Genomic DNA, 24,024 nt, shown 5'->3' on the forward strand with positions numbered 1-24,024 from the left:
ATTGCAGGGCATGGTGAGGTAGGCCTATATCAGAAGAGTGTCTGTCTGTCAGTGAGTGTGTGTGTTCTCACAGAGACAGACAGACAGAGAGCAAGGGGGGAGGGAGAGAGAACAAACACATGTGGCAAATGCAGATGTCCTCTCCTGAGCATAATATTTGCAATCTATAAGTAGACAACATATTTCAACCTCAGGAATATACAGTACAGTGAAGGCTGCTGAGGGGAGGACGGCTCATAATAATGGCTGGAACAGAGCTAATAGAATGGCATCAAACCTGTTATTGATACCGTTCCACTAATTCAGCTCCAGCCATTACCACGTGCCCCTCCTCCCCAATTAAGGTACCACCAACCTCCTGTGATACATACCATATGTTTACAGAAGGACCACATGCATTTGTCACAACATGGTGCAGCTGTCTGGCTGCAGTTCAGCAATCCTTTTTGTGCATGCACTTGTCCATCATTAGGGCCAATAGCATGCATGCCCAATTGATTTATGCGCCTCCCTCCTCCTGGGGTATTTGAGTAGTGATTGGTGTTACTATCTGTCTTCTGCACCTACGTCACTGTCCTTTATAAAGTAGTCTACTGAGTTGAATTCAGTGTCAGAGTAGAGAATAGAGTTTTGGAGCAGAGTCAACACATACATATAGTTAGTAGAACTTCAGGTTTTGGCGACACATCACGGGTTGGCATACGTCCACTGTATGCACAAAGTTGTAGGAGTTGCTTTTGAAAGTGAGTTGCGACTGCGGTTGACATCCAGTCACCACGGACGGCGCCTTATAAACAGACGGATTGGATTCCAGACGCTCTTCCTTGAGAGCGGTAGAGATTCCTGTTAACGGGTACCACTCGTGCTCAGCATCTCAAACTGACTTTTCTTGGCAACTTCCAGCTACTGGACGATCCTTCTCACAAGCAACAGGTTGAATTGGTGAAATAAATAGCAGAAACTATGCCCAGCAAAAGCGAAGATTATCGGCCAAGACTCTGCGTGCTGGAGAAAGGGGACAATGGGTATGGGTTCCATCTCCACGGTGAGAAGGGTAAGACCGGGCAGTTTATACGGCTTGTGGAGCCCGACAGTCCGTCCGAAACTTCGGGGATTCGCGCGGGGGACCGACTAGTGTTCGTGAACGGGGAGAACGTGGAGAACGAGAGCCATCAACAGGTTGTGTCCCGGATAAAAGCCACCGTGGGCCAGCTCGAGCTCATTGTTATCGACCAGGACACTGAGCAACTGTTGAAAAAACACAAGATGAAGTGTCTCAAAGAATATGTCACGGAGCGCATTCCTTTACCCAGCGACGACGAGTCAGAAAGCGAAGATGTGAAGGAGAACGGGACACCATGCGGGACACCGAGAGAATCCACACCTGTTCCGGAAAATAACGGAGAGCTCCATAGCCACGTAGAGATCCATAGCCACGTTGAGAAAAAGCTGAGCATCAACTCTGAGAAGGTGAGTGTGCCAAAGTGCAAAACCAGAATAATCTATGAAATTGTTACTTTGGATCATTGATGTAGCCTGGTGGTCACAGTAGGTTATATTCCGCAAATATACAATACAGATTCAGTTACAGTTTGCGTAATAGTACCACTGACACTGTCCTAGGGATTTCAATTAAACGAATGTGATGGTTTTTTTTATTCATCCATTTATTCACCAACAATGTAATTACAATATCTTAACTTTTCAGTCTCCTGTTATATAAGTGCACTGTGAAAATAACATCATTAATATGGTCAGCTGCAAAGCCCAGTATTCCCACTCTCTTCATTGTAGCAGTTTTGGCAGAGGTAGCAGGTCGTAGGCGAGTCAGTTGGCTGCACATTTGTTGTGGGTGGTGGGGGGATAGGAGAGGAAGGACAAACAGCCTGCTTCAGCCTCGAGTTCAAGTCAACATTACCGTAGTACTGGGGCAGGAGTCAGTCAGTCAGTCTCTCTCTCTTTCTCTCACTCACTCACTCATTCACTCACTCACTCACTCACTCACTCACTCACTCACTCACTCACTCACTCACTCACTCACTCACACACACACAACACACTGTGGCTCCAGGGGTCCTGTTTATAAACTTCTTATGAAATTATTATACATCATAGTATTAACACCCATCTTTTCAGCTCTAAGAATTTACACTTTCATTTTCACAGCTGTAGAATGCTTAACTCCCTTGCAGTTACAGAATCCCTGGCATGTTTCCAGAACACTGGAACTCTATTCACCTGTTCTTACTCTGCTAATCACCAACATCCTGATCTGTCTCTGGCAACAAGGGTCTCCAGGGATAACATCTGCCACCTTCAATTTGACAGTGATGCTGCACACCACACACATTTGGGGGAAAGGGCAACACATCTTTTTGTGTTGTTCTGAGGTTTGAGAAAGAACTGACACTTGACATTGGGGTTGAAGATAAAGATTTTGAGGTTTGCTGAAGCAGATGTCTTTGAACACATCACATCAAACATATTTCTGGTTTCTTCATATTTTCATTACTCGCAATTTAATGCACCCACAATGGAACACAAGAAACAAATCAAAATACAATTCTTAGTCCTTGATTATGACCTCCCGCTGTCTATGAAAACAAATGTAAGAGTTTCATTCCAAAACGCTATATATCCATTTTCAGAAATGTTGGTAAATTTGCTTATATTGTTTAAAGAACTTATGAAAGAGATTTGTGTGTTTTTTCACTATCTTATTATGTCATGAGGTTGTTCAATGACAGACATGTATTTTTTTTAAATGGTTTCATTTCAGAGGGACAAATAATCATGTATTTTTTAGCAAAACGCTATATATCCGCCTCACTCTCAGATAAATAAGTTGTACTGCTAGGTTTTACACAGTCAAATGTAACACTTTTTTTTTTATATATAAAGAACTGTACAAATGATACATTTGTGACATCAATATTTAATTTTGTTATTTTTATTAATCAATGCAGTAATATGAGATCTGTGTGTAAAACATTTATAGTGCACTAGTTTTGACCAAGGCCCATAGGGTTATGGTTAAAAGTAATGCTATTTAGGGAATAGATGGTGCCGCCGAAGATGGCGGCCTCGCGACTAACTCTTAGGAAACTTTGCAGTATTCTTTTTTTTATGTACTATTTTTTACATTATTAGCTCAGAAAGTGTTTTGCATCATTACATACAGCCAGGAAAAACTATTGGATATCAGTGCGGCGGTAACTCACCAGCATTACGACCAGGAATACGACTTTCCCAAAGCAGATCCTTTGTTTGCTCTCCCCAGGGCAACTGAACTGATTCCAGCGGCTGACCCAAAACATCGCCGGCAGAGGAGAGGCCTGCTGGTTCGACTTAGGAGGCGCGCACACCACCCACCGCTTCCGAGTATATTACTCGCTAATGTTCAATCTTTGGTTAACAAGCTCGATGAACGCCGGGCAAGGATTTCTTTCCAGAGAGACATCAAGGCCTGTAACATACTCTGTTTCACGGACACATGGCTTTCTTGGGATATTCTGTCAGAATCGGTCCAGCCAGACAGGTTCTCAGTTCATCGCGCAGACAGGAATAAACATCTCTCCGGGAAGCAGAAGGGTGGAGGTGTGTCTTTCATGATTAACGACTCATTTTACATTTTAGTCATTTAGCTGACGCTCTTATCCAGAGCGACTTACAGTTAGTGAGTGCATACATTTTTATTTATTATACTGGAATCGAACCCACAACCCTGGCGTTGCAAATGCCATGCTCTACCAACTGAGCTACATCCCTGCCGGCCATTCCCTCCCCTACCCTGGACAACGCTGGGCCAATTGTGCGCCGCCCCCCATGGGTCTCCCGGTCGCAGCCGGCTACGACAGAGCCTGGATTCGAACCAGGATCTCTAGTGGAACAGCTAGTACTGCGATGCAGTGCCTTTAGACCACTGCGCCACTCGGGAGGACACTCATGGTGTAATTGTAGTAACATACAGGAACCCGAATCCTTCTGTTCACCCGACCTAGAATTTCTCACAATCAAATGCCGACCGTATTATCTCCCAAGAGAATTTTCTTCGGTTATAGTCACGGCCGTGTATATCCACCCTCAAGCCGATACAACGACGGCCCTCAAAGAACTTCACTGGACCTTATGCAAACTAGAAACCACATATCCTGAGGCTGCATTTATCATAGCCGGGGATTTTAACAAAGCAAATTTGAGGACTAGGCTGCCGAAGTTCTATCAACATATCGACTGTTTTACTCACGCTGCCAAAATCCTCGACCATTGCTATTCGAACATCCGGGATGGTTATAAGGCCCTCCCCTCCCCTCCTTTCGGCAAATCTGACCACGACTCCATTTTGCTTCTCCCTTCCTATAGGCAGAAACTCAAAACTCAGGAAGTACCTGTGCTAAGGACTATTCAACGCTGGTCTGACCAATCGGAATCCACGCTTCAAGATTGTTTTGATGACGCGGACTGGGATATGTTCCGTGTAGCTTCTGGAAATAATTTAAACGAATACACTGAAACGGTGACTGAGTTTATCAGGAAGTGTATAGGTGATGTTGTGCCCACTGTGACTATTAAAACCTTCCCTAACCAGAAACCGTGGATAGATGGCAGCATTCGCGCTAATCTGAAAGTGCGAACCACCGCATTCAACCATGGCAAGGTGACTGGGAATATGGCAGAATACAAACAGTGTAGCTACTCACTCCACAAGGCAATTAAACTGGCAAAACATCAGTATAGAGACAAAGTGGAGTCGCAATTCAACAGCTCAGACACGAGACGTATGTGGCAGGGTCTACAGACAATCACGGACTACAAAAGGAAAACCAGCCACATCGCCGACACCGACGTCTCGCTTCCAGACAAGCTAAACACCTTCTTCGCCCGCTTTGAGGATAACACAGTGCCACTGACGAGGCCCACTACCAAGGACTGTGGCCTCTCCTTCTCCATGGCCGACGTGATTAAGACATTTAAGCATGTTAATCCCCGCAAGGCTGCCGGCCCAGACGGCATCCCTAGCCGCGTCCTCAGATCATGCGCAGACCAGCTGGCTGGTGTGTTTACGGACATATTCAATCTCTCCCTTTCCCAGTCTGGAAATTCGGCTTAGCACCTAAAACCCTCAAACTTTTACAGATGCACAATTGAGAGCATCCTGTCGGGCTGTATCAACGCCTGGTATGGCAACTGCACCGCCCGCAACCGCATGGCTCTCCAGAGGGTGGTGCGGTCTGCCGAACGCATTACCAGGGGCAAACTACCCGCCCTCCAAGACACATACAGCACCCAATGTCACAGGAAGGCCAAAAAGATCATCAAGGACATCAACCACCCGAGCCACTGCCTGTTCACCCCGCTATCATCCAGAAGGCGTGGTCAGTACAGGTGCATCAAAGCTGGGACTGAGAGAATGAAAAACTGCTTCTATCTCAAGGCCATCAGACTGTTAAATAGCCATCACTAGCACATTAGAGGCTGCTGCTGCTGCCTATTGAAATCACTGGCCACTTTAAGAAATGGAACACTAGTCACTTTAATAATATTTACATATCTTGCAATACTCATCTCATATGTATATACTGCATTCTATTCTATAATATTATATTGTATCTTAGTCCATGCCGCTCTGTCATTGCTTGTCCATATATGTATATATTCTTAAATCCCATTCCTTACTAGTTTTGTGTGTTTTAGGTATATGTTGTGAAATTGTTAGATATTACTTGTTAGATATTACTGCACTGTCGGAGCTAGAAGCACAAGCATTTCGCTACACCCGCTATAACATCTGCTAAACACGTGTATGTGACAAATACAATTTGATTTGATTTAGATTTTACATTTTAGTAATCTTATCCAGAGCAACATACAGTTAGTGCAACCACATTCAGTGCCTTCAGAAAGTATTGACACCCCTTGACTTTTTCCACATTTGGTTGTTGTACAGCCTGAATTTAAAATGGATTTAGTTTACATTTGTTGTCACTGGCTTACACACAATACCCCATAATGTCAAAGTGGAATTAGGTTTTTAGACATTTTTACAAATTAATAAAAATGTAAAGCTGACATTTATTGAGTCAGTAAGTATTCTACCCCTTAGTTATGGCAAGCCTAAATAAGTTCAGAGGTAAACATTTGCTTAACAAGTCACTCTGTGTGCAATAATAGTGTTTGACATGATTTTAGAATGACTACCTCATCTCTGTACCCCACACATACAATTACTGTAAGGTTCCTCAGTTAAGCATATATGGGCGGCAGGTAGCTTAGTGGGTAAGAGCGTTGTGCCAGTAACCGAAAGGTCGCTGGTTCTAATCCCCGAGCCGACTAGGTGAAAAATCTGTCGATGTGCCCTTAAGCAAGGCACTTAACCCTAATTGCTCCTGTAAGTCGCTCTGGATAAGAGCGTCTGCTAAATGACTAAAATGTAATGTAAATGTAAGCAGTGAAATTCAAACACAGATTCAACCACAAAGACCAGGGAGGTTTTCCAGTGCCTCACAAAGAAGGGCACTTATTGGTAGATAAAGCAGACATTGAATATCCCTTTGAGCATGGTGAAGTTACATTTTGGATGGTGTATCAAAATCACTACAAAGATACAGGCATCCATCCTAACTCAGTTGCCGGAAAGGAAGGAAACCACTCAGGGATTTCACCATGTAAGGCAATGGTGACTTTAAAACAGTTACAGAGTTGAATGGCTGTGATAGGAGAAAACTGAGGATGGATCAACAACATTGTAGTTAATCCACAATACTAACCTAATGGACAAAGTGAAAAGAAGAAAGCCTGTACAGAATAAAAAATATTACAAAACATGCATCCTGTTTGCAACAAGGCACTAAAGTAATACTACAAAAAATGTGGCAAAGCAATTCACTTTTTGTCCTGAATAAAAAGTGTTATGTTTGGAGCAAATCCAATACAAAACATTACTGAGTACCACTCTCCATATTTTCAAGCATAGTGGTGGCTGCATCATGTTATTTGTATGCTTGTAATTGTTAAGGACTGGGTCGTTTTTCAGGATAAAAAAAGAAACGGAATGGAGCTAAGCACAGGCAAAATACTAGAGGAAAACGTAGTTCAGTCTGCTTTCCACCAGACATTGGGAGATTAATTCACATTTCAGCAGGACGATGACCTAAAACACAAGGCCAAATCTACACTGGAATTGCTTACCATGAAGGCAGTGAATGTTCCTGAGTGGCTTAAATCCTGAGTGACTTAAATCTGCTTGAAAATCTATGGCAAGACCGGACAAAGGTTGTTTAGCAATGATAAACAATCAATTTGACAGCGCTTGAAGAATTTTGAAAATAATAATGGGCCAATGTTGCACAATCCAGGTGTGGAAAGCTCTTAGAGACTTACCTAGAAAGACTGACAGCTGTAATCACTGCCAAAGGTGATTCTAACATGTATTGACTCAGGGGGTTAAATACTTATCTAATGAAGATATATTATAGTTTTATTTTTCATATGTTTTTGTACAAATGTTAGAATTTTTCTTCCACTTTGACATTAGAGTATTTTGTGTAGATTGTTGACAAAAAAATGACAATTCAATCAATTTTAATCCCACTTTGTAACACAACAAAATGTGGAAAAAGTCAAGTGGTGTGAATTCTTTCATAAGGCACTATATCACAGTCAAATATACAGTATACAAATATTCCAGCTAAACAATGGATAGGTAGCGTTTTTCTAAATAACACATTTGAATAAACATTTTATTTATCTGAGAACAGTAATATTTTACACACACATGAAGGTACCAATAAGCAATCATTTTTTGTGAAAAGACACAAATGTGAAAAATGTGTGGATAAAGCGTTTTGGAAATCATCTCTTCAAATGCGCTTCACATTGTTCAATGTCTGTTTCTCACTTTATTTATTCTTTAAAGGGACTAAATTTTGTCTTCACATCCTCTTTATACCCTCTAGCCAACAGCATGCACATGACGTGGGTTCATTAAAACATTGAAGAAAAGACAGGGCATTCCAAAACATCTGTGCCCCCTGGCGTGTCCCGGATGTTCACCCCTGGGGCTCTCCCAGCCCCTCTCAGCCCCTCTCTCTGGTTCCTCTATTGCCATGGTGTAATAACCCAGACTTCATCACTGACACTGCAGTATCTGTTTGGGTCTCTGTGTTCCAATTTGGCGCTCCGAGTGAATCTCACTGCTGAGTGATTTGCTACCATAAACAACAGTCTCACTACCATACCCTGCAGTGCCCAGCCATGAGCAGCCTACTCATGTGTTGGACAGGATGCAGCCAGCCATACACATGTGCAGCATCTTACGGGCTGCTCGAGGGGCATTTCGCTACACCCGCAATAACATCTGCTAAACGTGTATGTGACAAAAAAAAAATATTTGATTTGACATCATGCATATCCTGTGTATGCTATGTGTACATGTACCGTATAAAGTTGACATGTTTGTGACTTGAACTCCTCCAGTATTACACTTCCAATAGAGCAGTAACCCACTGTGCTCTCATTGACTTAATCAATAGTATGAGCAGGATTTCCAAACGGTTTAATCTGAACTTGCAGGGAAGGTAATGGGGGTCATCTAAGAAACCTTATGAAAACCCTGTTTCCCTCACCTCCACCCTTAACTTCCATGTCTCGTCTCCCAATATCCAAAACACAGCAATTCCACCCCACCTATAGGCCCTGCTGTGTCCTGGCTGTGACGCGGTGTCTGCAGGGTAGTTAAGTGCTGCATCTGCCTCATCTCTTATCACTGCTGTGTGTTAACATTACAAGGCAGAGTCCCAGCCAAGGGCCCAGTGATACACATTAGTGTGGAAGGTAGAGGACTTGTGCCACATAAAGACACAGCAATACTGTTGTGCAATGTTGAACAATCTATCAGATCCCGTCAACAGGTGAACATGTTACAGTACAGCAGGCCACAATATCACATTAGTTAACTCTATAGACTAGAGCAATTGAAGCTCATGGAAACAATGTACTGTATATTAGTGTAAATGGCTTACTGTAAATGGCCCTCATTTGTCTGGGCATTTATTGTAAAGCATCTACAGGTCCTGGAAAATGACTCAAGCACCATAGAAAAACAGGCGCAGTTATGTTGTTTGTCTTAGAAATACACACCGATTGTTCCTCTGTTTACTTTCAAGCTCACCCAGATGGCCTAATGGAGTTGTGGTATTATAGTTAACGCTGGCACGCAACTCAGAAGGAAGTGTTCCATGAACAAACAAGACCACCTCTGTACCGCTCATATTTCATTGGTTGAATTATAGTTTTCATATTGGACATTTAATGTTTCCCTGGTTTCTAGTGTGCTTGATTGCTTTCTAAATCAAATATGCACACAAAGTATAGGCCTAGTTAGAGAGAATACATTACTTGACAGTTTAAAGGCCAAGTGCAGTCAAAAACGTGATTTACCTGTGTTTTAAATATTTCCATACTGAGGTTGGAATAATACTGTGTATTTATGGAAATTATGATACTGCCCTTTTAGTGTGAGAACTGTTTGAAAAGACCACCTGAGATTTCAGCCTGTTTTGGTGGGATGGAGTTTTGGCCTGCCTGGTGACATCACCAGATGGTAAATTAGTTAATATACCAATAAGAAAGAGAGGTCTAAACCTCTCTGCCAATAACAGCTAGATTTCAGTTTTCCCCTCCCCACTCAGACCACTCCCAGACATTCCTCGCAAAATTATTGCTTGAGAAATTGCTCTTTGCTAAGAAGCTATTTTTTAAAATTTTAACCATTTAAATGTAATACAATCACAGTAAGGTAATTCATTGGAACCCAGAAATGATTTAATATTGAGATACAAACGGCTGCATTGGACCTTTAAAGAAACTCCCCCTACTGCTTTAACACTTGAAGGTTGAGAAGATCGCAAGTGGTAAGCCTATAATGGAGCAGTGGCAGTGACACAGGCTTAGACGATATTGCTATGTTCCAGGAATTTTCTGCCTGCATCCTGTCCGGCATTCCTCTACCCTGGCCCATGCAGTCAGTGTGACACACAAACACACACGCACATGGCCTGGGTGGTAAATACACAGCATGTTGGTTTAGCAGTCTCTAGATGTCTTTAGCACCTGCCTGTCCCTGTCTTTGAAGAAAAACAAAAGAGGGGACCAAGAGGAATGCCTTCTCCGGAAACCAAGGAGTTAGTTCAGGAGTTGCCTTGGTTACACTGATGTGGTCTGTGCTAACCATGTTGAGTGTGGGTCTGTGTGTGTGGAGGTGAGAGACAAAGTGAGAAACAGAGCTGTGAAGCAATGGAGAGGAGGAAAGTAGAGCTGGAATGTTTTGAGTGCAATTAGGAGTTGCAGTCTTTTCTGTTGTTAGAAACCAAGGACAGAGATAATCTTTCCAGCCATTTAAGTGGCCACTGCACACAAAACAAGCCATTGGATTCAAATGGCTTTCTCTGTTTTCCCTGCAGTAAAATATAACTCCCATTGTAAAATGCAGTGGAGTGGGGATGAATGCTATAACCAGCACACAAGTCACAACAGGTTATATTTTGGCTGCCCTTATTACACCCTTAACAGATGTAGGTGCCTCTTGTCATATTGACTGGATCCTATGGGAAAATCTGTTATTAAAGCCACTCTAAACATCTGATAAAATATTAAAATAAGGGTGTGATGCATGGCTTAAGTTGAGCCTCCAAGTTTATTTTCTATCCACTGTATCTATCTTATCTGTTTGTGTTATTGTTTTGTGTGGGTGAGGCGCCTAATTCCCTCCGTTTTGCTTTTGAGGAAAGCCCACATCAACAGAGGCTTTGGTCCATTGAGATTCCACTGGGAGACTGAGGAGGATGCCAGCCAGCCAGTCAGCTTGGGGTTTCTGGAGTCCTCATGAATGACTGCCTGGTTAAATAAGCCTGTTTTTAAAGGCAAATTACAGGAGAGAAAGAGTCCTCCGTGTGTCAGATGAAATCAACTGTGACTAGTAGGCTGAGAGTTCTGCTGTTCAGGGAGGGGCCGTTGTGTGTGTTCCATGTCTTGGAAGAAGTCTGTAGAGAACAGTAACATAGAGACTTCGCCCGGAGAGCAGGCGACATGCAGACAGGCCTGTAGGCATATGCCAGTTGGCTGTCTGTCTTCACTGGGCTGTCTGTCTGTCTGTCTCCACCAGGGTTCTACAGGAGACCAAGCCTGTAATCTACTCATTCATATAAAAGCTGCTTATTATAGAGCATGGGTCAGCCACTGACACACCCACTGCCTCTTGGCTTTTTGGCCCTTGTTGTGTGCCGTAGAGGGGAGAGGCTTTTGTTATGGCACAACATGGTTCCTCAGGCATCGGAATATCCAACGTTAGTGACTGTGTAGGAGGATTCACTCCCTATAATGGTTTTTCTCCCACAGAATGGAGTGCGTGGGTTGACGATGGCTTTAAATTGTTTCATCTGGTGATCGAGGAGCGAGGAATTCGTAAAAAGGAGACCACATTTCACATGCAAGTCAATGTGTTCCCAACGTGTGGCAAGGCTTCAAGTTTAAATAGATTTCAAACCAGGCCTTTTATTTAAGCATTCCTGATGGATTACTTAGTGGGTTTGTTTATTGACCTATAGTGGGTAATAGTTTATTTACTGGGTTATAGTTATGTATTTCAGACCAAGTCACTGTGTGTACCTCACCATGTTCAAGTTAGCTACGACACAAACCCTGACATAATTTATGTTAGCTTTACCAACTACTCAATCAGACGCTGATGCCATACAATCCACAATGGCTGTTCAATATAACATTGTCCTGCCATTTAAAGAAAATATGTCAACTCTTCATGAACTTCTCTTATAAATATTTTAGGAACCGGGCGGCCACACCTTAGTTTGTGACTCTCTCTTTAAATCTCCTTAGCGTAGCTTGCTTCTGTGGGAATCTTTTCCTGGGGCCTTGGCCAGCACAGAGACTCCAGAAAGCTTAGGCTGGTTTCCTGTCATTGTTGTTGGTGGAGGTAGAGAGAGTCAGGCAGACCCCTCCCCCTCATCCCCCTCTTCTGCTCTCTCCAAAATGGGTTGCCTCTACTGGTCACAATGAAAACACCTAATCTTTATAACTGTCATTTCTCTACAATTACTACAGTCTACAGCCCTCAAACTCAACTCTGGACCTCGAAGGCAGTTCCACTGCATTGTTTTCAATAGTTCCCCTCTAACCAGAGACTGATTTAGACCTGGGACACCAGGTGTGTGCAATTAATTATCAGGTAGAACAGAAAACCAGCAGGCTCCGGACCTCATAGGGTAAGAGTTGAGTACCCAGATCTACAGTATACACACAGTAAAGTGTTGATCAAACTGATAGGATAGCATGCTAGTGGATAACATGCTAACTCATGTGGACTGTTTAAGTCAAAGTCAAACCTCTTACTGTAGTTGATGGCATTTCATGTAACTTTGGTCAAATCTGGTAGACTAGAGCAGCGTTTCCCAACTCCAGTCCTCCAGTATCTCCAACAGTACACATTGGTATTGTAGCCCCAGACAAACACACCTAATTCAACTTGTCAACTAATCATCAAGCCCTCAATGAGTTGAATCAGGTGAGTTTGTCTGGGCCTACAACAAAAATGTATGCTGTTGAGGGTACTTGAGGACTAGAGTATATAATTTATATAGCCTGATTACCCCATTGTTTGTGATGTGTGGTCACGTGTAGGGCGTCTGTCTTGTGTATTTGCTCAATCACGTGTGTGTGTGAATGTGTGTGTGAGAATGTTTGGGAGTCACCCTTTCCTTCCCTCCTCTTTGTTGATTGTTGAGCAGTATGTTCCAGAGGAAACGGTCCACATGACAAGACAGATAGGGTGGAGGGCTAAACACAGGGTCACAGGCTTCATTGTGTTTCAATGGAAGGATCCATTTATTTGTGTACTGTGCAGTCAGTGTGTGTGTGTGTGTGTGTGTTCTGCCAGCTTCTCTGTCTGTCTGTGTGTGTGTGTGTGTGTGTGTGTGTGTGTGTGTGTATGTATGCGTGTGTATTTGTTTGTAAAGGGTAAGAGTTCAGCAGCTTGTGAGTGTATTATGTAACTAACTCTGTCTTACACACCCCCTCTAGGCTATAGGGTCAGATCTGTAGATCTGGTTCTCTAATAACGTTTAGTTGTTTCATACAGACTCTGTGATTTTGGATTAGATCTACTGCACAAAATAGTAGCCTATAGTTGTAGGCATCACATGGACAGAGAGGTGCATTGGAAGTCCCTCACTGCAGGTCACTGGACTCCCTGCTCTGTGTGTTCTCTGTCTCCAGTCTCGTCTGGGGCCCAGGGTGGAGCTCTGGCCATACATCCACACCCACCATGGCCCTCTTCCTGAGCCCCAATGGCTTTCTCTGAGGAGCTGTGTGTGTGTGTGTGAGAGCGAGAGAGAAAGTTGAGAGAGCGAAAGAGTAGATGGTAGAGGGTTTGTAGTACAGTGACCAGTGAGAGCTACTTGGTGAAGTGAGCCAGTGACTCTGGCCTAAAACAGCAGCACCACTGTCTCTCCTACAGTATAGGGCCAGGACACAGGGCCAGGTCAGGGTGGGGTGGAAGTGGACCCCATGAGGAGGAGGGGGGGGGGGGGCTTGCTACAATGCCACATTCCATTTCCCATTCCATACCCCTAAGGGTTCATAACCCCTCCCTGACAATGAGGGAGAGGGCCGCACCCTCCAAGGATAGGGGTAGGGGAGGAGAAATGAATGACACCCTGAAATAGACTCTCCCTCACTCGCGCCCAGCCATGACACCATACAGGAGGACCAGGACAGACTATACAACACATACAGGCATAGTGTTGACACTGTGTACTGTCTGAAAGTGGTTCTATCGAGTTACGAAAGGCCAGGGGCATAATCTATTCTACAAGTGTGTGTATGATGTTGCTTTCCGCAGTTTTGGTGAGCTTGGTTATGTTATCAAAACTGACTACAGAGTGACAGCAAAGTGTGGGCAAATGCTTGTCACATTTTGACCATCCACAGCCTGAATGACGCCACACAGGATGTCACAACATTCTCTCTGACTTATTCAACCCTCTCATCCATTCCTAGCCCTTTTTCCTCTCCCCTCTGAGCTGGCAGTATGATCTCATCTTTTCTGTCAATCTGTGCAGTGCCGTGTTCTCTGTGGGAGACATTTTGTGTGCATGTACCTCATTGGGCGGAGGTCAGAAACAGGAAGCATGGCCTCACAGATAAACCATGTTGACTCCTCAGGCCTGGTGCCTGATAAGGTAGGACTAACACACTGATAGAGAGCCATAGGGATGGAGGAGAGACAGCTGCTTTGGAAAGGTGTGTCCTGAGAAGAGACATAACTAGAGATTTGATTGACGGGGATTGACGGGCACCTCAGTACCTAATCAAGGCACACCCACCCATTAGTGTTAAAATATCAACATTGGCACCCCCCATAATTGTTGTGATTGACAATGGTCCACTATTTTTAGTGAACCCACCACGAGTAGCTTGTAATCCGAACCCTGGGCAGAGCCATCCCATAGGTGGCTGTTGTAGACCCAGTCTGTTCCAACTTCAAATGGAGGTGGATAGTAGCAGTGGTGGAAAAAGTACCCAATTGTCATACTTGAGTAAAAGTAAAAATACCTTAATAGAAAATGACTCAAGTAAAAGTGAAAGTCACCCAGTAAAATACTACTTGAGTAAAAGTCTAAAAGTATTTGGTTTTAAGTATACTTAAGTATCAAAAGTAAATGTAATTGCTAATATATACTTAAGTATCAAAAGTAAAAGTATTAAGCAAACCAGACAGCACAATTTACCCAATTTCTTTTACACGGATAGCCAAGGGCACACTCCAACACTCAGACATAATTTACAAAACAAAGCATTTGTGTTTAGTGAGTCTGCCAGATCAGAGGCAGTAGGGATGACCAGGGATGTTCTCTTGATAAGTAAATTTTTTCTGTCCTGCTAAGCATTCAAAATGTAACAAGTACTTTTGGGTGTCAATGAAAATGTATGTAGTAAAAAGTACATTACTGTCTTTAGGAATGTAGTGAAGTAAAAGTAAAAGTTGTCAAAAATATAAATAGTAAAGGAAGGTCCAGATACCCCCCCCAAAAAATACTTAAGTACTACTTTAAAGTATTTTTACTTAAGTACTTTACACCACTGGGCAGTAGGGTGCATTGTGGTCCTCTGTAGCTCAGCTGGTAGAGCACGGCGCTTGTAACGCCAAGGTAGTGGGTTCGATCCCCGGGACCACCCATACACAAAGAAAAATGTATGCACGCATGACTGTAAGTCGCTTTGGATAAAAGCGTCTGCTAAATGGCATATTATATTATTATTTATTATATTATTGTTCACCCCTGCCTGCCCTGCAGCTGGCTCAATGGCCTATCCTGAAATGGAACACCCCCGCACTGCTTCAGTGGCGCGCTCCTAGTCCTTACACCCAATCTACACGAGGGAAGACAACTTTGCCAAACTGACTGAAAAAACAGCTTTACAACAGTGAGTTTGTCAGAGTCAGACACTTATTAACTCTCTCCACTATAGGGGTTTGAAAGGGTCACTAAATTAAGCTCTTATCAAAATTACACATGACAATCATGAGGTTAAGGATTTGTCCTATTCCAATGAGTAACCATGGAGCTTTTGACTTTGTTATCTCTGAGATTATTCTTTCACCTGATCAAAGGGGCGTTGCACAGCTTCCCACCACTTATTAAAACCCCAGGAGTTAGAGGCCCTGTTTAAAAGTTGCTGTGATAGCAGGCAGCAGCAGTGGACTGACTGCATGACAGATCTATTGAATATAGAGGTCGGCAGAATGCGTGCGGAATGCCTGGGTTGATGATTTGCGGGGTGTGTGGCAGAGGTGTATGCGTAGACTTTGGACCTTATCGATGGGACAAAATGCAGCCATGTGCAGCATGGAAAACTCTGCGAGAGCCAAAGCCTATCAAGAAAAGCAAGACACATTCTCTGTCCATTACAGCTGCAGTAAAATATATATTGTATGGTGTTATCATGAATTATAAACTGGGTGGCCCTGAATGCTGATTGGCTGAAAGCCGTGGTATATCAGACTGTATACCATGGGTATGACAAAACATGTATTTTTACTGTTCTAATTACGTTGGTAACCAGTTTATAATAGCAATAAGACACCTCAGGTTTTTGTGGTATATTGCCATTATACCACGACTAAGGGCTGTATCCAGGCACTCCGCGTTGCGTCGTGAATAAGCACAGCCCTTAGTCATGGTATATTGGCCATATACGAACCCCCCCTCAAGCATTATTGCTTAAGAATAACATTATTTAACATGAGTCTTTTTCCTGGATGTTGCCCTGTAGTTGAGTCACTCAGAGACCCTGGCATTCTGTATTAATAATGACACACATTACCCGGCTACAGTATGATGATGTCCTGTTAAATACACAGTAGTTACACTTCAGTTCTCCACTGGCTTCAAATGGGGAAAATATTAACCAGGCATCTGACAGTGGCAGCTGCTGGCATGGTGTATGAAGCTGTTTTCAAGATGGTGAGGTGTTGACTTTGACAGCTGCCTTAGTGTTCCATTAGAATGGCCCTCTGTGTCAAATATGGTCAGGGGAAGAGAATGAGAGGATAGACGATGCAAATTGCGTGAGATCATTAACCTTTGAGATGTTTTACGAGAGCTCATCATGGTGTTTTACAGCTCTCCACATCAGATCAGGTTTTTATGGGATGCCATCTCTGCTGTCAATCATTGACTCAGGTGCTGAAGAGACAGTGAAGCTCTGTGGTCCTCCATCTTACTGCCCATGACAGGGGTATAGGTAAATAGTAAATATTGATTAATATCAGGTAAGTATCAACTGAAAAAGACTACAAAGAGTGAAATAAGTCTTCTCCAGGTGTGATTTTGGTTGGTTTGTGTATCCCAGTGTAACAGTCTTGCTTCCGTCCCTCTCCTCGCCCCTACCTGGGCTTGAACCAGGGACCCTCTGCACACATCGACAACAGTCACCCTCAAAGCACCGTTACCCGTCGCTCCACAAAAGCCGCGGCCCTTGCAGAGCAAGGGAAACAACTACTTCAAGGTCTCAGAGCGAGTGACGTCACCGATTGAAATGCTACTAGTGCGCACCGCTAACTAGCTAGCCATTTCACACCGGTTACACTCACCCCCCTTTTGACCTCCTCCTTTTCCGCAGCAACCAGTGATCCGGGTCAACAGCATCAATGTAACAGTCTTGCTTCCGTCCCTCTCCTCGCCCCTACCTGGGCTTGAACCAGGGACCCTCCGCTGCTTTTGTGGAGCGACGGGTAACGGTGCTTCGAGGGTGACTGTTGTCGATGTGTGCAGAGGGTCCCTGGTTCAAGCCCAGGTAGGGGCGAGGAGAGGGATGGAAGCAAGACTGTTACACCAGGTATAAACAAGGTCAATCAGTTTTAGTGGCAGATCTTTGTCAGGAGTATTCAGTAGATCGGTTCTAGATAGTATATTTTTACGTGTTCGCTTGTTGGCGTGTGTGTTGGTTAGTTAGCATGTTCAGGCTGATTTGTTAGCATGTGCAGTAGGCCTACAGTGGTTTTCCAGCCTTTCACAAATTATACAGCACAATGGCAGAGTCATGTCTTAATTGTAAAACTAACAATGACTCAATAATCCATGCCTTCTGGGAATGCTATAAAGTCCAAAAGTTATGGGCAGAGTTAGAAAGTTGGCTTTCAGAAGAATTACAATGTAAATGTACAGTCGTGGTCAGTTTTGAGAATGACACAAATATTAATTTTCACAAAGTCTGCTGCCTCAGTTTTGATGATGGCAATTTGCATATACTCCAGAATGTCAGGAAGATTGATCAGATGAATTGTAATTAATTGCAAAGTCTCTCTTTGCCATGAAAATTAACTTAATCCCAAAAAAACATTTCCACTGCATTTCAGCCCTGCCACAAAAGGAGCAGCTGCCATCATGTCAGTGATTCTCTCGTTAACACAGGTGAGAGTGTTGACGAGGACAAGGCTGGAGATCACTTGGTCTTGCTGATTGAGTTAGAATAACAGACTGGAAGCTTTAAAAGGAAGGTGGTGCTTGAAATCATTGTTCTTCCTCTGTTAACCATGGTTACCTGCAAGGAAGCATGTGCCGACATCATTGCTTTGCACAAAAAGGGCTTCACAGGCAAGGATATTGCTGCTAGGAAGATTGCACCTAAATCAACCATTTATCGGATTATCAAGAACTTCAAGGAGAGAGGTTCAATTGTTGTGAAGAAGGCGTCTGGGCGCCCAAGAAAGTCCAGCAAGCGCCAGGACCGTCTCCTAAAGTTGATTCAGCTGCGGGATCGGGGCACCACCAGTGCAGAGCTTGCTCAGGAATGGCAGCAGGCAGGTGCGAGGGCATCTGCACGCACAGTTAGGCGAAGACTTTTGGAGGATGGCCTGGTGTCAAGAAGGGCAGCAAAGAAGCCACTTCTCTCCAGGAAAAACATCAGGGACAGACTGATATTCTGCAAAAGGTACAGGGATTGGACTGCTGAGGACTGGGGTAAAGTCATTTTCTCTGATGAATCCCCTTTCCGATTGTTTGGGGCATCCGGAAAACACCTTGTACGGAGAAGACAAGGTGAGCGCTACCTTCAGTCCTGTGTCATGCCAACAGTAAAGCATCCTGAGACCATTCATGTGTGGGGTTGCTTCTCAGCCAAGGGAGTGGGCTCACTCACAATTTTGCCTAAGAACACAGCCATGAATAAAGAATGGTACCAACACATCCTCCGAGAGCAACTTCTCCCAACCATCCAAGAACAGTTTGGTGACGACCAATGCCTTTTCCAGCATGATGGAGCACCTTGCCATAAGGCAAAAGTGATAACTAAGTGGCTCGGGGAACAAAACATCGAAATTTTGGGTCCATGGCCAGGAAACTCCCCAGACCTTAATCCCATTGAGAACTTGTGGTCGATCCTCAAGAGGCGGGTGGACAAACAAAAACCCACAAATTCTGACAAACTCCAAGCATTGATTATGTAAGAATGGGCTGCCATCAGTCAGGATATGGCCCAGAAGTTAATTGACAGGGCGGATTGCAGAGGTCTTGAAAAAGAAGGATCAACACTGCAAATATTGACTCTTTGCATAAACTTAATGTAATTGTCAATACAAGCCTTTGACACTTATGGAATGCTTGTTATTATACTTCAGTATACCATAGTAACATCTGATAAAAATATCTCATAACACTGAAGCAGCGAACTTTGTGAAGACCAATACTTTCATTCTCAAAACTTTTGACCACGACTGTACTTTTAATCTGTCTGTCTGCATATTTCAAGACATGGCATATGGGGGTGTAGTGAGATACCCGATGGGCTGGACAGTTCTCTTCTCATCACTCATCTGGAAAAAAAACTATCCTCCATCGTTAAAACAATGGAAAGGTCAAATGCTTTATTATCTAAATGTTGAAAGTGTGTGGGCGACAGAGAGAAACAAAATGGTGTAGTTTGAGGCAATGTGGCGGAGAGTGATGCGGGCGCTGGAGATGGGGGTGTGAGCAGGTGGGTCTGGGAAGGTGTGATGTCGTTGATGTTTGTGTGTTTGTATGCTGTCGTTTGTATGTGTATGTTTTGTATTGTTTATAAATAATAATAATAATAATAATAATAATCGTACAAAAAAAAGTAGAGTGTAGGCAGACAGAGAGAATAAGTGTGTCTCTGCTTGAGGTTAGATGCAATTGAAAGCCCGGGACGTAGCAGGAAGGAAGAAATGGGCTGAGGCAGAGGATGCTATGTCTCATTCTCTCCAATGAGCTAACTGCTCCATAGGTCCCCTTCCTAGACTTGGACTGGATGATGATGACATGATTGCAGTTGTATTCTTGGCCATATCAGGCCATAGTAAAACATTTGGCACAATTGGCAGTAAGGGAAAGCCTGGTTTTGAATTATGACTCAATCGCTTGTAGTGGGTTTCAAGTAAGACCCCAAGATTTGTTGATGTGTTCATACTGAAGTGTTGCACTTGTTGAAATGAAACTAGGTTTCTGGTTGAGCTCACGTGTCAACAGTCAGCGGCCACAGATGATGGTGATCACATTATTTTCCTGCCCTAAAAAAAAAGAGAGTAGAGATGGTTCTTGGTAAGGTACTGCTTCTCCTCCCTCCTGTCAACTCCATGTAGAGGGTGTTAGTGAGTCCCTCCATGTGACAGCCATAGAGAATGACAGAGGACTTTTCTTTGTATCTGTCCCATTATGGCGTCTGTGAGCGCACAGGCAGCGCCATTGAGACCATCTCCATTTTGAAGTAGTCAGTTTTCTTCTTCTACTTCAATGAGTTGGTAAACAAACTGAAAGTGTGCATACTGCCACCTGGAGTGTGTTGTTTGAACAGGTATAAAGCCAAGGTTGGTGATTTACTGACACCTGCCGTTAAGGAATGTTTGCTCACTAGTATAATTCCTTGGCTGATCCCTCCTGGATAGAATTATGTGATCCTTCCTTAACTTCAACATTTTGAAAGTCCTCAATGGTGCTGCCCATGCTAAAAGGGGCTTTTCAGGCACTAGAGTCATATATCATTCTCTCTGGTGACAGCCAACAACCTGTCAGAACAGCTCCGACCACTGACTTACTGTAAGTCACGGCTTTAGAAAGGGATGAGCCTCTATACGTCTGTGTGCCTCTAAATCCTTGTAGCTGTAAAACAGTGCTTGATGGTTTCAGTAACCAGCAGGTAGAATGCCCATTAGACACTGTCTCTAATTTACACTGGAAGCGTAATCAAACCAATTCATTCTTATCAGTCAAGCTGTGGGCAGGATGGAAAATGGCCGTTTGTTTTTTCCCACGTCTTCTGTGTGTTAGATGTGAGTGCTGTAACCAGTGGGACTGCAGGTGTAGGGGTGTGTATTTGTATTGTATATTGATTTCTCTTTTATGTGAGGAAGTTGAATACAGAGGGAAGAGTATGCTTCAGGGAAGAAGTAGCAACAGTTCCTGTGCTGTGCTGCGCACTTCCCTCATGATGGAAAAGGTTGTGTCATCGTCATCCAGTGAATGTGTTCAGCTAGGAACCCATTATTTTACACTCACTGTACGTGAAATCTATTCCTAAGCATTTAAAATAGTCCACAAAGCACAATACTTTCTCTGGCTTTTAAAATGCTTACTAGTATGGTTATTTCTGATGATTCAGGATATGTAAAACCTTGTCATTTATTCACATAAATGTTAATACTAACTGTGTTGTAACTGTTGTCTCAGCTTCTCTCCCTGTATTAAACTGCTATTCATGAGGTGTTGCTTCTCAGTTGACTGGAGATAATGACTTTCCTCTGTGGGACCACAGACCCCAGAGATTGTGACTGTTAGAAACCTCCCCATATAGAACACCACCAAGCAAACAACACAAGGTGGTGTAGATATGTAGGTGTGGGTGATAGGGATGAGAGGATGGATATTCCTGAGAGGTCACTGAACTCAACATGATTGGAGCTCAAGGTGCCCATATGTGAGATCTCAGGGAGCTTTAAAGGAACATGTTGAGCAAGGTATAGGCCTAGAGACAACTCTTAAGGAGTTATAGCACACAGTATTCCTATTTACAGTATATAATTACCACAGGAATGTTTCATTTCCTAAAACGAGATAGAAGGTTAGCTTAATATGATCTAATGAATTGAATTGAATGTTAACTATGTAATAGTTGGTCAAGCTTCCCCCACCTGAGTGGTTACCATGACCAAACCCTTCCCTTTTGGAATTTGGAACCAGTAACTACCTCTCCCGAATTGGACGTACTTTCCAGCGTTCTTCTCCCACATTCTCCCAATATTATGTCTTGATGGAGAGAACTAGGCTCTGGGAACCATTCAAAACAAAATAAAGAGTGAAAAGATTATACAAATATTTCTGACCTGAGACTGAACTCATGTCAGGGCTAAGCTTATCTAAAATAAATATTGGTTTCATGTGGGAGACTTTTATAATACAGAGACAGACAGTCACAAGATTTTATCCAATAGCACACCATGGTATTTGCTATGGATATTCCCTATATTCTGTCAAAGCTGGGTTGTTTTTTCTCCTGTTTAGTGCCTACTGAATGCCACCCAGGCTTTTGCGCGGGGCGGAGGGGTGACTGGAAAGCTGTCTGTTTGGGCTGACTGTTTTGATAGCTGACCACTGCAGGTGACTGTTGTTCTTACGGTATCTTCCATGCATTACTCCGTTTCTGCAGTGGAGAGGTTGAGTGTGCGCGCGCACACACACACACACACACACACACACACACACACACACACACACACACACATGCAGTAGGAGTGAAGCATGGTTTCCTCCCCAGGCCCTGGTTTGTGTGTGTGCAGCAGATTCCACAGATTCCGTGCCCTCCCGAAGATTCTTCCCCACTCCCGACACAAACTGTCTTCTGTTATCCCTGCCACCCTGCCATGGTCCCTTTCTGTTGGTTGGCAGGGACGCTCGACGTTGGCCAGTTGACCTCATCCTTCCTGGCTGTGTTCTGCTGTGAATGCCTGTTATTAAAGCTGCAATATGTAACTTTTGGGGAGTTATAGATCTGAGTTATAGATCTGTCATTCTCATTGAATGCAAGTCTAAGAAGTAGTAGATATGTTCTATGTGCACTATTTCTATGCTTCCCGTTCTTAAGTTACATTTTTGCGTCTTTTACTTTCGGTTTTGTACACCAGCTTCAAATAGTTGAAAATACCATATTTTTGGTTATGGAAAATATATTTCAAAGCGATTTCGATGGTACAATGATTTTCTACGCTATACTTGCTTGTTTTGTTACATTAACTGAAATTAGGCGAGCTATTAGAATTTTAGCAACCAGGAAATGGCAGAGCAATTTCTGCATAGTGCACCTTTAAGAGTAATAGCACTCCAATTGGATTAAAACGGATCTGTCCTTGTCAGACACTGCTTAGTACTCGTCTCTAAAATGTGTGGTAAGACTTGTGCAGTGGACAGTCGATGGGATCTACATACCAGAAGGACATCCTTAAGCCATGCTGTATTTTTCTTAGCTTACATGACCCTCCATGACCGCGTGTTTCTAGCCTTCAGTTTGTAGGATGCAGGTGCACCCTCGGTCGTTAGATTGCTCTTCTTCATTTTGAAGGGAAAATCCTTTTGTGGTGTACCGTTTGCGTTTAATTATGTAGCAAAATGGCAATTACACACCAAAAACAGGAAGCAGAGAAACCACTGTAACCAGCTTTTTCAGTTTAACCAGGACTTTGGCCTTCGGGTAGGGAGGGACCACACCAAGAGTTACTCAGGGAGAATTTAGTTCCAATTAATGTCAGTTTTCTGCATACTTTCCAATTTTTTCTTCATTCCTCTACTTTCCCTCTAAATATGCTCTTTTGATCTTTATTGATATGTTGTGACAGTTGGTTTTGATTTACTCACAGTTTGGAATGTATGTTTTATATGGAGGTCTGGAATGAAGAACATGGAGGAGAATCAGACCAGATTAACATGTACACTACCAGTCCAAAGTTTGGACACACCTACTCATTCAAGGGTTTTTCTTTATTTTGTACTATTTTTTACATTGTAGAATAATAGTGGAGACATCAAAACTATGAAATAAGTAAGGGAATCATGTAGTAACCAAAAAAGTGTTAAATAAATCAAAATATGTTTTATATTTGAGATTCTTCAAATAGCCACCCTTTGCCTTGATGACAGATTTGCACACTCTTGGCATTCTCTCAACCAGCTTCACCTGGAATGCTTTTCCAACAGTCTTGAAGGAGTTCCCACATATGCTGAGCACTTGTTGGCTGCTTTTCCTTCACTCTGCCGTCCGACTCATCCCAAACCATCTCAATTGGGTTGAGGTCGGGGATTGTGGAGGCCAGGTCATCTGATGCAGCACTGGTCTACTGAACGGTCTAGTCTCTTTATGATAGACTAGTTAGCTCTCAGGCTGTTGCGTCTTGAGATGGCTGAGGGACCGTATTGTGGGTGAGGGGCTTTGCCTGGGCCATTCCTG

The 24,024-nt window shown here is 43.3% G+C and overlaps 1 protein-coding gene across 1 annotated transcript in view; it reads left to right on the plus strand.

Annotated features, from left to right (window-relative positions):
• The first annotated feature begins 607 nt into the window (after nt 1-607).
• Nucleotides 608-24,024, plus strand: part of LOC311104710 (Na(+)/H(+) exchange regulatory cofactor NHE-RF1-like) — a 34,126-nt gene continuing 10,709 nt past the window's right edge. Inside the window, exon 1 of the mRNA XM_084146595.1 lies at nt 608-1,470. Coding sequence (XP_084002721.1) covers nt 964-1,470 — 507 coding nt within the window. The 5' untranslated portion in view covers nt 608-963. The remainder of the gene's footprint in view (nt 1,471-24,024) is intronic.

Source organism: Coregonus lavaretus (genome assembly GCF_964263955.1).
Source record: "Coregonus lavaretus genome assembly, chromosome: 2".
Taxonomy (NCBI): Eukaryota; Metazoa; Chordata; class Actinopteri; order Salmoniformes; family Salmonidae; genus Coregonus; species Coregonus lavaretus.